This window comes from Oncorhynchus tshawytscha, linkage group LG28, assembly GCF_018296145.1.
Source record: "Oncorhynchus tshawytscha isolate Ot180627B linkage group LG28, Otsh_v2.0, whole genome shotgun sequence".
Classification (NCBI taxonomy): domain Eukaryota; kingdom Metazoa; phylum Chordata; class Actinopteri; order Salmoniformes; family Salmonidae; genus Oncorhynchus; species Oncorhynchus tshawytscha.
The window spans coordinates 24,636,072-24,654,377 of NC_056456.1; the positions used below are offsets into that span (position 1 = coordinate 24,636,072).

At 42.9% G+C, this 18,306-nt stretch overlaps 1 protein-coding gene across 1 annotated transcript in view; it reads left to right on the top strand.

Annotated features, from left to right (window-relative positions):
• Positions 1-18,306, top strand: part of LOC112226965 (laminin subunit gamma-1) — an 84,552-nt gene that overhangs the window by 47,085 nt on the left and 19,161 nt on the right. Inside the window, exons 2-7 of the mRNA XM_024391684.2 lie at positions 4,175-4,479; positions 7,276-7,406; positions 9,194-9,363; positions 10,010-10,198; positions 12,053-12,170; positions 12,836-12,934. Of these exons, the coding sequence (XP_024247452.1) occupies positions 4,175-4,479; positions 7,276-7,406; positions 9,194-9,363; positions 10,010-10,198; positions 12,053-12,170; positions 12,836-12,934 (1,012 nt within the window). The remainder of the gene's footprint in view (positions 1-4,174; positions 4,480-7,275; positions 7,407-9,193; positions 9,364-10,009; positions 10,199-12,052; positions 12,171-12,835; positions 12,935-18,306) is intronic.

Sequence of the window (18,306 nt, forward strand, 5' to 3'; positions counted from 1 at the left end):
GAGCAGTATGACTGAGCAGCAGCAGGCCCGTAATCATTCATTCAGACAGCACTATTGTGCGTTTTGCCAGCAGCTCTTCGCAAGCATAGCGCTGTTTATGACTTCAAGCCTACCAGCCTAATGGCTGGTGAAACCAATGTGAAATGGCTAGCTAGTTAGCTGGGTGTGCGCTAATATTGTTTCAAACGTCACTCGCTTTAAGATTTGGTGTAGTTATTCCCCTTGCGCTGCAAGGGCTGCGGCTTTTGTGGAGCGATGGGTAACGATGCTTTGAGTGGCTGTTGTCGATGTGTTCCTGGTTCGAGCCCAGGTAAGGGCGAGGAGCGGGACGGAAGCTATACTGTTACACTGGCAATACTATAGTGCCTATAAGAACATCCAATAGTCAAAGGTATATGAAATACAAATGGTATAGAGAGAAATAGTCCTATAAATACTATATTAACTACAACTTAAAACCTCTTACCTTGGAATATTGAAGTCTCATGTTAAAAAGAACCACCAACTTTCATATGCTCTGAGCAAGGAACTTAAACGTTAGCTTTTTTACATGGCACATATTTTTACATGGCACATATTACTTACTTCTCCAACACTTGGTTTTTGCATTATTTAAACCAAATTGAACATTTTTGTATAGTTTTTTTGGGGGTCCTTTTCCCCCAGCATTGTCCCAGCCACATCCGCGGCATCAGGAAGAATTAAGTCATCCACGATAGTATGGGGCTTGCCTGTCCTAGCCACTCGGTAGCTCACCATATAAGACGCTTTAATTAATGGTATCTGTTGCTTTTATACATGTCTTACTACTCAAAAGTCGTCTTTATTCCTGCTCCAAAAACTCCTGTGTCTTATTTTTCTAATTGTCATGTTTCGCTTCTAAATGTCTGTGCAAAAAGTGAAGGTTTCCTGCAAGAGAGTAAAGGTTAATGTGATTGGATGTTAATTATTTGACTAGGCTACCTGTATTTGACATTGTGTTGTTATTTCGCTGAACACTAGATGGTTTGTTATTTTTGGCAATGAAACGAGGCTACTCAGGCAAGGAAAAAAACCTCTCCCAAATGTATAGCCCTGTTAGAAAATATGAATGTGCTGCTTGAAAATGTGAAGGGAAAAAAATGTCAAAGAATCATATATTTATTTGGCATACCCCAGTTCGGGAATACCTGCTCTATGCTATAGTTCTTTGGTCACAAACTAAAATTAGGCAAACTATTAGAATTTTTTGCAATAGTTATAGTAGAGCGATTTCTGGGTAGTGCATCTTTTAAAGTGCATCAGCTCAATCATAAAAGCGATCATTGCATTAGACTACAATTTTAGTGAAGACTGAAATGTTAGCTATTCCTGCTCACTATTGATGTTTGTTACTGCAGGCCTACATCACTGAAATGATGCATTTATAGGGCATAGCTAGCTTTGTGGTTATTACTTTGTACAGTTTTAGATCATCAGTGAAAGAATGCACCTAGGGCTTGAAAGCTAAAAGTAGGCCTACAGTGACAATCACAGTGTACTGTAAAACTCATTTTGGTTGAATGTACTAAGAACAAACCTTGGCCACCCAAGACTTAATCGGTCCCACACACCAGTAAGATTTGTAAAATGTTTGCTTGCAGAGAGTACTTAGCGCCTGTGAACAATGTCAACAGACTTTGTTAAAATACTCCATTCCAGAAGGTGGCAGTAGCATTGCATTCTTACGTTTAGTTTGGCGATGCGAGTCCCTGTGTATTTTGCTTTGTAGGTATCCAATGATGGATAACTAGCTACCTGTGCTAGTGTTGCTATTGTTGTAAAAAGCCGTTGTTTATTCTAGACATATGACCACAGCTAGATAACTAGCTAGCAAGATGACGAAGAAACTATTCAATTCACTCTACATAATCCCATACTGCCAGTGGCTGCCCATAGCCAATTATTTAGCTGGCTAGATAACCTTAGCTAAACCTTTTAGAATGTAATTCGCAAATTTTTTCCTTTTTGTTGTCACTTCTGTCTGTTTTCCCACTTGGAGGTTTGTGCTCTCTGACTCAGTCAAGTTGTCGGCCACTGAGGAGCATTGCAATTTTACAAGTAGCAATGGCAGATTCTTCGGTACCAGTTCAGTACGCAGCTGGTGCATCTTTTGTTCTAGCAAGAGAAGAAACGGCCTCCTACTGTGATAAGTACCTATTGGCAGACAGATTCTCTTTATGATTTAAACCTCAGCTGCCAAAGAGTAACCATGTCCTTGTTCAAGGCTAAACCATAATTTCCATTGCCCTTTCCTCGTTATCTTCAGAACTTCCCTTGCCTGTGGACTAGACTACTAGTCTAGTGACTGCCTGACCACCTGTATTCACTGTTGAGGCTTCCTTTGTCTCCACTGAGTGGCTCTTCCATGTTGGGTTGACGAGAGGCCCTTTTGTTTGCCTCTGCGTGCCACTTCCTTGCTGTGCCAACAGATGCTGTTTGTCTTGTTTACGAGGATGTGGGGGTGGTTTTAGAAATTAGATGTCAATGACAGTCTGTTCCCAGTGCGATTTTCCCCGATGCTCGAGCACTCTTAAGTTTGCTTGTTCACAGAATGTCACATTCAGATGCTTTGTTGTCATGCCTGTGCATCATAATGGAAGTGGCTAGTGGAAAGAGTGGGCAAATTGGTTGTAAAAGGTCAGACAAATGGTTAAGCTTAAAGTTCTTTGTCTATGACATGTTATGGAAATGTTAACCAGTCAAGTATGCCTGTGTCTCGTTGCACTTGTGTGTGATTTAGTTTTTTTCCCCATGTTTTAATTAGCAACTTTCTGTGTTAAGCTAAACTTTTTTTCTACTTAAATAGATTTGAGGAGAAATTTAAAACAATCAAATGGGTATAAGCGCAAATAAACATCATTGTATTACTTCCAGCTTTTTTTTTTTCATTTGAAAATATTTCTCTAGATGTTAAAGCAGACCTGTTGAAATCCACGCCTCGTTTAGTGACTCACAGGCCAGTTGAGGTAGAATTTGTACAAGTCTTATGTTTGAATAGGAGACTCCCTGGGCCAAAGCAGGCACTCCAGAACATTTATAGAATACTCGACTATTCACTTTAATCTCAATGTAAACGCATGAATTTATGATAAAACCAGCTCACACCCTACAGATATAGATATTGCTTTCAGATTAACCTTCATCTACAAAGCTTGCTGACTTAAAAGATGAAGGAAACTCTCTTTTGTTATTTATTTAATTAGTCTGTTGTCGGTGTAGTCCCAAAATGTTTAGCACGTCAGCAATTTTTCAAGATTTAACTTTAAGATATAATATCCCTTTTAAAATACAGAAATGCAGCCAACCAAATGCATCAAAGGCTGTATTTTGAAAGTTGCAGATCTTGAAAACTTGATTGCTGACATGTCAAACATTTCCGGACTATATCAACAATGGGCTAATGAAACAAATACCAAAAGATCATTTTGGGGTGGAATTTTCCTTTAACAGAGGTCCCTCAAAAGTCAAAGTTCATTGTCATGGTCACTGCAACAACATACACAAACACTCACTGGAGAGGAAATGAACTGATTCATTTAAATCCTATCTTTCCAAGCCCTTCTGTAGTTGAGACATCTATATGTTTCAGTAAGTTACTTGGCTTCACCTATATTTGCACACGCCACAATGGTCCCTGTATAGAGGTTTTATTTTCTTTGCAGATCTGTTTAGAGAGCACATTTTTTGTTAAACAAACAATTGTACCCCCTGTCGCCGTGTTGAAAGATCATTTAATTTCTTTACACAAAATAAATGACGTCTCCCCATACCATTTATCCTAGCGCATATAGTCTGGTGTTCATCCCCCTTCAAGTCCTAGCCTGCCCAGACATGCCAAATAGGTTTTGAAAAGACCCTCTAGTATTACTGGAGGACACTGGAGAGCTTTAGAAATCCTTTTTTTGTCTTTGTTTAAACAGACAATGCATCTGGAAAAGGCTTGTTGTAAAGCAGTCTTTAGTGACTGATTAGCTTTTTTGGGTCATTGAGCAACAGCTTAATATTTATCCATGTGTTGTGCAAGAGATTTTTTTTTGTCTTTATTAACTACGTAGTTAGAATAGTTATGGTAGCTTGTATTATTCACTGTGAACTATGCGCTCATCTTTTGGCTAAAGTATCAAAATTCTCATGTTTCTTTTCTGTTCTTCAGGCAAGGCTTTCGACATCACTTACGTGCGACTCAAGTTCCACACCAGCCGCCCAGAGAGCTTCGCCATCTACAAGCGCACAAGTGAGGATGGACCATGGACGCCTTACCAGTACTACAGTGGCTCCTGTGAGAAGACCTACCAGAAGACCAACAGGGGCTTCATCCGCACCGGAGAGGACGAACAACAGGCACTGTGCACAGACGAGTTCAGTGACATCTCACCCCTGACTGGAGGAAACGTGGCCTTCTCCACCCTTGAAGGCCGGCCCAGTGCTTACAACTTTGACAACAGCCCAGTTCTTCAGGTAAAGAACAACATCTGCTGTTTTATAGCATTCTAGAGACCTTGACATGGGAACATTGTGTGATGCATTTTGTTCCAGCTATGATCCCAGACTTGTTTGTCCCTGGGTGGCTATTTTATTTAGCTTTATTTTTCCAAGGTTGTCTGCAGGCACAGAGTATGTAGTGCATCATATATAGGTAGTGTTGAGGCAATCAATGATGTGGACAGAGTAATGATAAGTTAGCCCCTATACTTGAGATATTTTGGCCTGGACATTTGCTGTTGGCAGGCGTGCCCAATGGAAGGGAGTAGCACACTAGTCCAGTTGGGAAAGTGTGAGAGCCTGACCAGTGCCAAGTGCTGCAACATGTTGCTAGGTGACACCCCCAGATTTCCCACTACAGTACTGATTGAGTTTGGCTCTTACAGAGGCACAGCTGGAGATGTTTGTTGCGCATTGCTTTTAGCAAGAGAGAATTTGTGTGTGTGCTTCCAGACAAAGCACAACGATACTATTAGCCTGTAGGGCTGGAGAATTGCCAGGGACCTCACAATACAATATTGCAGTTTGATGTTTGAAACATATTGCTTATAGTGCTGAAAACATGTTGGAACACTTAAAAGAAAAAAATATGGAGAACAATCTATTTGCACAGGTACAGCCGACTAGCGCTAGCTCATGCTACCTAGCAAAAACAACAAAAATCTAAAACATTTTCTTTTTTTTAATCAAAATGTTGATATAATATTACAGTATGTAACTATCTGTTTGTTTTTCCTCCCATCACTACTAACCTAGATCAGATTTTTAACCCAAATGACTAACATTTATAGACTAACCGTTTATATCCTTAACCTACTACTTACTTACTATATTAATGTAAGAAAGTTGTCTTTATATATATAAAGGGTTTATCTTGATGAGTGCTTTGTTAATTAAAAGTAGTCTGCTGATGCCTGGTAATTTCAGAGAAATTTTAACGTTATGGTTCTTGTTTTTACAAAAACTAGTCAGCTCATGACTCATGGTACGTATTTATCTGCTATTGGTTGTTCATGCTTTTTTGCGCCTGTGTAGAATACCCTGGCTTTCAAATGTAATGCTCTATCCTCTAGCAAATGAACAAATTTAGCTCTGGCGCCATATACTTCCCTATTTGACTTTCTCATGTGACATATAGCTATATATACCAAAGCCCAAGACTCTTTTTGGAATGGATACCTTTTGAGGCGTCATGGGGCTACGTTGCAGGGATAGTTGTATTTGTTAAGTGGAGTCTATGTAATATTTCAATGATTGTTTAAGATTCCTAAGGATATGGAATATTTTTCGTACAACAACAATCTACCAAAACATTTTAATATTGGGCTAACTCTGTATACAGAAAATATAGCCTACAGGTAAGATCATGAACAGGAGATAAACGTAACAATTCATCCATCTATACAGTGCATTTGGAAAGTATTTATACAGCTTGACTTTTTCCACATTTTGTTACTTTAACAGCCTTATTCTAAAATTTATTAAGTAGTTTTTCCCCCCCTCATCAGTCTACACACAATACCCCATAATGACAAAGCAAGCACAGGTTTTTAGACAATTTAGCAAATGTATAAAAAATAGTGATTACAGCCTTGAGTCTTATTGGGTATGACGCTACAAGCTTGGCCTGTATTTTGGGGAGTTTCTCCCATTCTTCTCTGCAGATCCTCTCATGCTCTGTCAGGTTGGATGGGGAGCGTCACAGCACGGATATTTTCAAGTCCGGTCTTTGGCTGGGCCACTCAAGGGCATCTGTTATCTTGGCTGTGTGCATAGGGTCGTGTCCTGTTGAAAGGTGAACCTTCGCTCCAGTCTGAGGTCCTGAGCACTCTGGAGCGGGTTTTCAAAAAGGATCTCGCTATACTTTGCTCCGTTCATTTGATGTTATTTTAATGGGGAAAAACTGTGCCTTTATTTTTAAAAACAAGGACATTTTGAAATGACCCAAAACATTTGAACGATGGTGTATAAGCGGATGGAGTGATAGTGCCAGAGAAGTCAAAGGGGTAGACGAGCAGAGAGCCTTTGGCCCCGTGCCTGAGACAGACGGAACCTGCTCTGACTCATGGCTGCCCTATGGATGTGTCAGACTGTTCTAGTAGAGTTAGGCTATAAGTGGCAAAACATTGGAGCTGTTGTCAGCAAAAACTCAAGCCTGATATGTTTTGAGTTAGTCTACTGGTAGTAGTTAGGGCTACAACTAATTCTGCAGAATGTTTGTTGGCAAATAATTTTGCCTGAGCAAGCGATATGATGCACACACTGGACTTGGCTGCATATTAAAATGTTGAATGTAAAACAGGCTATTTAAACCTGCATGTGTGGAAAAGAACAGAATCTTAATGTTACTCTTCCGTTGTTTACTCCAGATTTGTCCTCCTCTGCTGTATTTCTAAACAAGCAAACAAAAGGCTTCTATCTTCTCATTCCAGAACCAGTCTGATTCCATGAGAATGTCTGAGGTTTGGTTTAGATTAGTGTGGCTGTATTTATTTTTCTTCTAAATGGCTGCAATAGGACAAGGGATAGGGCTTAGTCTATCGTTTAAAATGTCAACCTTAAACCTGAAAATAAATAATTTTACGCCAAACAAACCTATCGTGCAGTTCACATTAAAATCTCCAATCCTCTCTCCCTTTTCTCCTCCGTCAAGAGAAGTTGTAAGTTAATAACTCTCCATACATATTTAGCAGGCAAGGCCTGGCAGATGTTTGTCGAGTCTGACCTGGCTGCATTTTAACACTGTGTCCTTTTTGTCTTTTTCTTCTTCAGGAATGGGTGACAGCCACAGATATCAAGGTGACCCTGAACAGGCTCAACACATTCGGAGATGAAGTTTTCAATGATCCCAAGGTCCTGAAATCTTACTACTACGCTATCTCAGACTTTGCAGTGGGAGGAAGGTGAGAGTGGTTGCCTCGGCATTATGCTATCTCTATCTTGCAACAGCTTTTGGCAGCTTCCACTGCCTGGCTTTTCCCTTGTGTACAGATTTTTTTCCATTTTATTTTACCAATACCATTGAGTATAGCAATTTCACACACACAAATGTATTTTTTATGAATAATTCATCGTACACATTTTTATTTTATTTGGAATTAGAAATTAGAGCATAAAAATAAAAAATGGCAACAAATAATGTATTCCTATAAAATTCCTTTAAAGGATGAGGCCCTGTCTGTTAGCCACACAGCGTGTTTTCTTTAGTGCAGATTCACACAAAAAATGTCTAATCCACGATCATTATCAAACCTTAAGTGCTCACAAAAGATGTTTTTGTCTGGGTGATGTTAGCTAAATCAATCATCTAAAGTAGCATAGTCTGATGACTTTTGATCAAGTTCATATCTGGCCCTATTTTTACTTTGTGTGGGTTCATTCTCAGTGGCTCAACCAAGAATCCAAAAAAACTATCCCTCCCTAGTTTTGAACTGAAAAGCCAGAAGAGAAGAGGGGTTTCTGACACGTGTTAAACTTACTCCTTGCCGCTGCAGTGTCTTTTCACCTTAATCTGTTTTGAAATATAGAGCAGATTTCCATTACACAGCCACGTTGTTGGCATTCCTGCCTGGTTGTGCTGGATTATAGTCCACGGACGCCGGAATGGGGCGGGCCCCTAAATGACGACAGAGTTGAGTCCAAAGACCAAGCCAGTCCAAGCTCTGGTGTAGTAGGCCTACTCTACCTGGTCTACTCACTGGTCAGCCATGTCAGCACATCTACCAGCTAGCCTATATATTCTGAGTGGGAACTGGATCTAACTCATAGTACAGGTATTACAAAATGGAAAAGACAGTGAGGGAGGTTTGCTTTTTTTGCTTTTTTTTTTTTAGATAAACAGCCTATTCTGTTTAATAGGCCTCTAATGCTATAGTGTCTTCCTTCCTGTTGTCAATATTTCCACACTTCGCTGCCAAGGAAAACTTGAAACAATACCCAAAGGTTGCTGCCATGCAAGTCTTCTCTTGTTCGGAAGGGCTCTTTCGAGGTGTCTCAGGTGGAGAATGTTCAGCCCTTCTGCATTGGGCAAACCCAATGGAGTTATCAGTCTAAATAAAACTCTCCCAGTGCTGAAATTGATTTGGCTAAAAGTGTAATAGGAATGTATTTGTTGATGGATCATTAAGTCAAATTATCTTGAAGTGTTTTTGTGATTCCCAACAACACATACTTTGTTATGACTTTCAAACGAACCAGATGTAGGCTACAAATAGTGGTGTGTTAGATGGAGTAAATGTAGATAGTAGAACACCTATTTGTAGATGACTATAAATATAATCATGCTACTATCATGTGATAACAGGTCACCCCCTTAAAAATCTTGCATACAAATGTGACTGATATGATTGCGATGAAAATCAATGCAGTTGATATACCATATGGTTGGAGTGTTTAACCAAGTAATTAAGTCTGTTAGGTTAATAAATAACTGAGTCGAATTTGATATTTACAGTCAGGTCCTCGAAGACCAGTGCAAAAGACCACTGGTCAGAGACCATATTCATAAAGCGTCTCAGAGTAGAAGTGCTGATCTCGGATCAGTTTTGCCGTTTACATCATAATGAATAAGATGACATAGACAGCGGGGACTTGATCCTCCTCAGAGAGGCTTTGTGAATATGGCCCAGATGTTTGAATTGTGCATTGTAACTCTCACGATGACAGACTCCACTGTTCTCTGCTGTTCCAGGTGCAAGTGCAATGGCCATGCGAGTGAGTGTGTGAAAAAGAACGGTTTCGGCAAGCCGGTTTGCAACTGCAAGCACAACACGGAGGGCGATGACTGCAATGTGTGTAAGCCGTTCTACAACGACCGTCCCTGGAGGAGAGCTACAGCCAATAACCCTAACGAGTGTCTGCGTAAGTCAGTCCCCTGCCACCCCAAATCGTACCCTATTCCCTATATAGTGCACCACTTTTGACCAGAGCTCTGGACCCTAGTCAGGGACCCTTGTCAAAAGTAGTGCACTACATGGGGAATAGGATACTATTTGGGACACAACCCAAGAGATGAGTATCTGCGTAAATCCCATAGCAAGAGATCCTTCCTGTTTCTATGCAGGCCAGGCAGACATTCATATCATACTGCAAATGCATAACTAATCAGGTTCAGAACAGTCCACACCACACTTCTCACACCCACTTCCACACCCACCTCAATCTGCTTCAGGCCACATAATCTGCCATTTAGGGGAAAGTACGCCTGATATGTGAAATGTGCCAAATGAAATGCCCCACCCTTTAATGCAGGGAAGATTCAGTATGATATTGAATTTCCATATGTGTTTCTACCACCACCTCTCACATATACATAGAACCCATCATACATTGTCCCTAAAACGTTATGGGGTAAACTGATGGCTTGTTTACCAAAGCCTGGTATGTAAAATGTGCTTTTCCCACTCTGAAATCCGGCAGTTTAAATTCTACTGCTTCCTCCCTAATATACACATATATTGATCTCACGCAAACAAAAACGAATGGCTACTTTTTCTGGTGGTCCCAGCGTGCAACTCTAATGGCAAGAGTGCAGAGTGCTACTTCGACCCTGAGCTCTACCGTGCCACCGGCCACGGAGGACACTGCCGCAACTGTGCCGACTACACAGACGGGCCCAACTGTGAGCGCTGCCTGGACAACTACTACAGAGACACATCTGGCACCCGCTGCCTGCCCTGCAGCTGCAACCCAGTAGGTAAGTGTCTGGAGTCTATACCAATAAATCCGTATGTGCATCCAAAATGGCACTCTATTCCCTACATAGTGCACTACTTTTGACCAGAGGGCTATAGGCCCTGGTCAAAAGTTGTGCACTGCATAGGGAATAGGGTGCCATTTGGAATGAAGATGTACTGTTTCTATTGGGGTTAAAGGATAAGTCCAGTATGAAGCCAGGCTTTGTTTTGAAGGGACTGCCCTTGGTGCTGTTTTATGGGATTCGGGCGAAGTCTTAATTAGGGCTGGGAATTGCAAGGGACCTCACAATATGATACTGTCACTATACTTGGGTGCCGATACGATATGTGTTGCGATTTGATACTGACATTTTATTGTAATTTGATGTTCCAAACATATTGCTCCATTTACTGTATGTCTGCTGCAGAGAGACAAAAGAGAGGGTGAGAATTTTTTATCAGTAATGGAAATAAAAGACCTGGAGAACATGTTGACTCACTATTTAAAAATAATTTAAAAAGAAGATGCTCTGTAACCTCATATGCTACCCTTATTGTGCAATGTGTAACCTAATGAAAATCACTGCAAAACGCATGTGACATCGATACTGCTAACCCAATACGGGTTATTAGAACAAGACTGTCCGCATGTGGTGTGAATTACCTGTGCTCTTAAAACATGATCGTCTGCATGTGGTGTGAATTACCTGTGCTCTTAAAACATGATTGTCTGCATGTGGTGTGAATTACCTGTGCTCTTAAAACATGATTGTCTGCATGTGGTGTGAATTACCTGTGCTCTTAAAACATGATTGTCTGCATGTGTGTTAGAGGTCAACCAATTAATCGGCATGGCCGAATATCTTATAAAAAAACTATCAGTCTTCACATAATCACTAACTACACATGGTTTATGATATTACTAGGTTAACTAGCTTGTCCCGCGTTGCTTATAATCAATGCGGTGCCTGTTAATTTATCATTGAATCACAGCCTACTTCAACTTTGCCAAACTGGTGATTTAACAAAAGCGCATTTGCAAAAAGGCACATTCATTTCACAAATGTACCTAACCATAAACATCAATGCCTTTCTTAAAATCAGTACACAGAAGTATATTATTTTAAACCTGCATATTTAGTTAAAAATAAATGCATGTTAGCTGGTAATATTAACTAGGGAAATTGTGTCACTTCTCTTGCGTTCAGTGCAAGCAGAGTCAGGGTATATGCAACAGTTTGGGCCGCCTGGCTCATTGCAAACTGTGTTTTCTTCCTAAGACAGACCGTAATTAATTTGACAGAGTTTTACATAACATTGAAGGTTGTGCAATGTAACCGCAATATTTAGACTTAGGGTTGCCACTCGTTCGACAAAATACGTAAGGGTTCTGTATTTCATTGAATTAATAAACATTTTGTTTTCGAAATGATAGTTTCAGGATTTGACCATATTAATGACCTAAGGCTCGTATTACTGTGTGTTTTATTATACACTGCTCAAAAAAATAAAGGGAACACTAAAATAACACATCCTAGATCTGCTCGCCAGAGGTAGCCTGACTGCCATTAGGTACCGAGATAAGATCCTCAAACCGCCCTCCATGCCAAAATTCATTCAGATCTAGGATGTGTTATTTTAGTGTTCCCTTTATTTTTTTTGAGCAGTGTATTATGTTAAGTTAAAATAAAAGGGTTCATTGTTCATTCAGTATTGTTGTAATTGTCATTATCTATTTAAAAATCGGCCAATTTAATCGCTACCGGCTTTTTTTTGGTCTTCCAATAATCTGTATCGGCGTTGAAAAATCCCAATCGGTCGATTTCTGTGTGCTGAAATGATGAACTGAGGTTGATCTGTGCTTCTACTGCCAGGCTCTCTGGCTACTCAGTGTGACAACACAGGGCGCTGCAACTGTAAACCCGGTGTGATGGGGGACAAGTGTGACCGCTGCCAACCTGGCTTTCACACGTTGACCGAAGCAGGCTGCAGGTAAAAACCAGCACTAACAAGCCAATCACTGTTACCAGCCACTCAACATGTCATCAGCCACTCAGCATGTCATATTTATCTTTTTACTGCTCCAGATCAAACAATCTTAACGTTTTATTATGGTTCCTTCGAATGTATTTATCGTTTGCGCATCATGTGTTTGTTTGGGAGTGAGATGGAGCCCGTCAATTTTAGGGTGTATTCCAAATGTAAAAAAATTATGTAACATTTATTGAACTTGGCAAGTCAGTTAAGAACATATTCTTATTTACAATGACGGCCTACCACAACCAAACCTGGATGACGCTGGGCCAATTGTGTGCCGCCCTATCACAGCCGAATGTGAAACAACCTGGATTCGAACCTGGGACTGTAGTGACGCCTCTTGCACTGAGATGCAGTGCCTTTGACCGCTGCGCCACTCGGGACCCTACTCCTAATATAGCACACTACTTTTGACCAGGGCCCTGTTCATACGTAGTGCACTATAGAGGGAATAGGAATCCATTTTGGATGCAGGACTTAGAGTTCTGCGCCAGGCCAGCAATTGTCCTTTTACTTTATTTAAGGGAATAAACATGCTCGCAGCAGGTCTGCTTTAGATGGTGGCTGTCTGACCCATGCTGTTCTTCCCCTCTCCCCTCCATCGTCCCTCCGCTATCCAGACCTTGCTCCTGTAACCCTTCCGGAAGCACACAGGAGTGTGATGTCCAGACAGGCCGTTGCCAGTGCAAGGACAACGTGGAGGGCTTCAGCTGTGACAGGTCAGGGTCAGACCTACTCGCTCCCTCCGCCACAGGGATTCATTACACACACACACACACACACACACACACACACACACACACACACACACACACACAAACATGATTTCCTTATACCAAAAAGATACTCTAACAAGGTGTGTTTTCAGTTAGGGATGTCTTTTTGTCTGGGAATATTTATGGGTTTAGAGTGACACAGGGTTACGAAAGACTGTCACTTAGGCAGTGAGATACGAGTTGGCTCCATTCGGCTCGTGCAACACAGTTTACGGGAATTGTTCATTGGGGAGGTAAACTGTTTTAAAGGTAATTTGCTTTGCAGCATTTCAGCTCCTCTTCTGTTATCACATCCTTATGTTGAACTACAAATGTTTAAAAGCAGCCCCTGACACACAGGAGAGTACCCCTCTCTCAGTGAAAGAATGCTCTGTATGTGTGCAAAAATGGAATTAGACCGGCCACATGGTTCCCCTAGCAGCAAAGGAGAAAATAGCCCATAGATAGCTCACCCCTCCCCACTGAGACAGACTGGCAGCCAGGCCTTCTATGGCTTCTCCCAAGCCCAGTCACCCAGCCAGTCACCGCTGGCTTGTTTGCTGCCTGGAACACTCTTCTCTCTGCCTTTGTGCAATGGCCACCACCTAACCCCCTCTCACCCCTCTACCCCAGATCTCCCACCCCCAAAAACAGCACCTTTCCCCTCCACAGCCCCAGCTCCACAGATGCTGGTGGGTGACACATTCCTCCCAGCCACCCAGCTGGGCCACAGATGGAATGAATGCCCCCCCACCCCAGTGTATATTTGTCCCAAATAGCACCCTATTCCCTATAATGTGGCCTGGTCAAAAGTAGTGCACCATATAAGGAATAGGATGCCATTTGGCACACTACAGTTTGTCAGATGCTGCATGGTCACTCACAACAAGAGACTGAAATTACAGACCGGTGTTTGTCTGTCTGCCTTTTAGACGACAGCAGTTTCACAGTCTAATAAATTGTCATTCTCCCTGGCTGTCATTCGATTAAACTGTCAACGTATTTTAATCTCTGTTGAAATGTATACCCATATCATATGAGGACTCGAAAGGCAGTGTAGGACTCATTATAGAATATAAGCTACGTCTCAAACTGAATGTCAATAGTTTCACATACAGTGCCTTCAAAGTATTCATACCCCTTGGCTACATAAGTATTCACACCCCTGAGTCAATACATGTTATAATCACCTTTGGTAGCGATTACACCTGTGAGTCTTTCTGGGTAAGTCTCTGTGAGCATTTCACACCTGGATTGTACAATATTTGCAAATGTTTGTTTTTTTTATTCTTCAAGCTCTGTCAAGTTGGGTGTTGATTGTTGCTAGACAGACATTTTCAAGTCTTGCCATAGATTTTCAAGTACATTTAAGTCAAAACTGTAACTCGGCCACTCGGGAACATTGTGTTTTGGTAAGCAACACCAGTGTGGATTTGGCCTTGTGTTTTAGGTTATTGTCCCGCTGAAAGGTGAATTCATCTCCCAGTGTCTGGTGGAAAGCAGACTGAACCAGGTTTTCCTCTGGGATTCTGCCTGTTCTTAGCTCCATCTCTGTCGGCGTACTTCCGGCGCCGACAGAGATGGCCGCCTTGCTTCGCGTTCCTAGGAAACTATGCAGTTTTTTGTTTTTTTACGTGTTATTTCTTACATTAGTACCCCAGGTCATCTTAGGTTTCATTACATACAGTCGAGAAGAACTACTGAATATAAGATCAGCGTCAACTCACCATCAGTACGACCAAGAATATGTTTTTCGCGACGCGGATCCTGTGTTCTGCCTTACAAACAGGACAACGGAGTGGATTCCATGCAGCGACCCAAAAAAACAACTCCGAAAAAGAGGGAAACGAGGCGGTCTTCTGGTCAGACTCTGGAGACGGGCACACCGTGCACCACTCCCTAGCATTCTTCTTGCCAATGTCCAGTCTCTTGACAACAAGGTTGATGAAATCCGAGCAAGGGTAGCATTCCAGAGGGACATCGGAGACTGTAACGTTCTCTGCTTCACGGAAACATGGCTCACTGGAGAGAAATCCTGCTTCCGGCGCCGACAGAGATGGCCGCCTCGCTTCGCGTTCCTAGGAAACTATGCAGTTTTTTGTTTTTTTACGTGTTATTTCTTACACTAGTACCCCAGGTCATCTTAGGTTTCTTTACATACAGCCGAGAAGAACTACTGAATATAAGATCAGCGTCAACTCACCATCAGTACGACCAAGAATATGTTTTTCGCGACTCGGATCCTGTGTTCTGCCTTACAACCAGTGTAACCGAGTGGATCACATGCAGCGACCAAAAAAAAAAAAAACGACTCAGAAAAAGAGGGAAACGAAGCGGTCTTCTGGTCAGACTCCGGAGACGGGCACATCGTGCACCACTCCCTAGCATTCTTCTTGCCAATGTCCAGTCTCTTGACAACAAGGTTGATGAAATCCGAGCAAGGGTAGCATTCCAGAGGGACATCAGAGACTGTAACGTTCTTTGCTTCACGGAAACATGGCTCACTGGAGAGACGCAATCCGAAGCGGTGCAGCCAGCGGGTTTCTCCACGCATCGCGCCGACAGAAACAAACATCTTTCTGGTAAGAAGACGGGCGGGGGCGTATGTCTTATGGCCAACGTGACATGGTGTGATGAAAGAAACATACAGGAACTCAAATCCTTCTGTTCACCTGATTTAGAATTCCTCACAATCAAATGTAGACCGCATTATCTACCAAGAGAATTCTCTTCGATTATAATCACAGCCGTATATATCCCCCCAAGCAGACACATCGATGGCTCTGAACGAACTTTATTTAACTCTCTGCAAACTGGAAACGATTTATCCGGAGGCTGCATTCATTGTAGCTGGGGATTTTAACAAGGCTAATCTGAAAACAAGACTCCCTAAATTTTATCAGCATATCGATTGCGCAACCAGGGGTGGAAAGACCCTGGATCATTGTTACTCTAACTTCCGCGACGCATATAAGGCCCTGCCCCGCCCCCTTTCGGAAAAGCTGACCACGACTCCATTTTGTTGATCCCTGCCTACAGACAGAAACTAAAACAAGAAGCTCCCACGCTGAGGTCTGTCCAACGCTGGTCCGACCAAGCTGACTCCACACTCCAAGACTGCTTCCATCACGTGGACTGGGAGATGTTTCGTAGACGTCAGACAACAACATTGACGAATACGCTGATACGGTGTGCGAGTTCATTAGAACGTGCGTTGAAGATGTCGTTCCCATAGCAACGATTAAAACATTCCCTAACCAGAAACCGTGGATTGATGGCAGCATTCGTGTGAAACTGAAGGCACGAACCACTGCTTTTAATCAGGGCAAGGTGTCTGGTAACATGACTGAATACAAACAGTGCAGCTATTCCCTCCGCAAGGCTATCAAACAAGCTAAGCGCCAGTACAGAGACAAAGTAGAATCTCAATTCAACGGCTCAGACACAAGAGGTATGTGGCAGGGTCTACAGTCAATCACGGACTACAGGAAGAAACCCAGCCCAGTCACGGACCAGGATGTCTTGCTCCCAGGCAGACTAAATAACTTTTTGCCCGCTTTGAGGACAATACAGTGCCACTGACACGGCCTGCAACGGAAACATGCGGTCTCTCCTTCACTGCAGCCGAAGTGAGTAAGACATTTAAACGTGTTAACCCTCGCAAGGCTGCAGGCCCAGACGGCATCCCCAGCCGCGCCCTCAGAGCATGCGCAGACCAGCTGGCCGGTGTGTTTACGGACATATTCAATCAATCCCTATACCAGTCTGCTGTTCCCACATGCTTCAAGAGGGCCACCATTGTTCCTGTTCCCAAGAAAGCTAAGGTAACTGAGCTAAACGACTACCGCCCCGTAGCACTCACATCCGTCATCATGAAGTGCTTTGAGAGACTAGTCAAGGACCATATCACCTCCACCCTACCTGACACCCTTGACCCACTCCAATTTGCTTACCGCCCAATAGGTCCACAGACGATGCAATCTCAACCACACTGCACACTGCCCTAACCCATCTGGACAAGAGGAATACCTATGTGAGAATGCTGTTCATCGACTACAGCTCGGCATTCAACACCATAGTACCCTCCAAGCTCGTCATCAAGCTCGAGACCCTGGGTCTCGACCCCGCCCTGTGCAACTGGGTACTGGACTTCCTGACGGGCCGCCCCCAGGTGGTGAGGGTAGGCAACAACATCTCCTCCCCGCTGATCCTCAACACTGGGGCCCCACAAGGGTGCGTTCTGAGCCCTCTCCTGTACTCCCTGTTCACCCACGACTGCGTGGCCATGCACGCCTCCAACTCAATCATCAAGTTTGCGGACGACACAACAGTGGTAGGCTTGATCACCAACAACGACGAGACGGCCTACAGGGAGGAGGTGAGGGCCCTCGGAGTGTGGTGTCAGGAAAATAACCTCACACTCAACGTCAACAAAACTAAGGAGATGATTGTGGACTTCAGGAAACAGCAGAGGGAACACCCCCCATCCACATCGATGGAACAGTAGTGGAGAGGGTAGCAAGTTTTAAGTTCCTCGGCATACACATCACAGACAAACTGAATTGGTCCACTCACACAGACAGCATCGTGAGGAAGGCGCAGCAGCGCCTCTTCAACCTCAGGAGGCTGAAGAAATTCGGCTTGTCACCAAAAGCACTCACAAACTTCTACAGATGCACAATCGAGAGCATCCTGGCGGGCTGTATCACCGCCTGGTATGGCAACTGCACCGCCCTCAACCGTAAGGCTCTCCAGAGGGTAGTGAGGTCTGCACAACGCATCACCGGGGGCAAACTACCTGCCCTCCAGGACACCTACACCACCCGATGCTACAGGAAGGCCATAAAGATCATCAAGGACATCAACCACCCGAGCCACTGCCTGTTCACCCCGCTGCCATCCAGAAGGCGAGGTCAGTACAGGTGCATCAAAGCTGGGACCGAGAGACTGAAAAACAGCTTCTATCTCAAGGCCATCAGACTGTTAAACAGCCACCACTAACATTGAGTGGCTACTGCCAACACACTGTCAATGACACTGACTCTACTCCAGCCACTTTAATCATGGGAATTGATGGGAAATGATGTAAATATATCACTAGCCACTTTAAACAATGCTACCTTATATAATGTTACTTACCCTACATTGTTCATCTCATATGCATACGTTGATACTGTACTCTATATCATCGACTGCATCCTTATGTAATACATGTATCACTTGCCACTTTAACTATGCCACTTGGTTTACATACTTATCTCATATGTATATACTGTACTCGATATCATCTACTGTATCTTGCCTATGCTGCTCTGTACCATCACTCATTCATATAT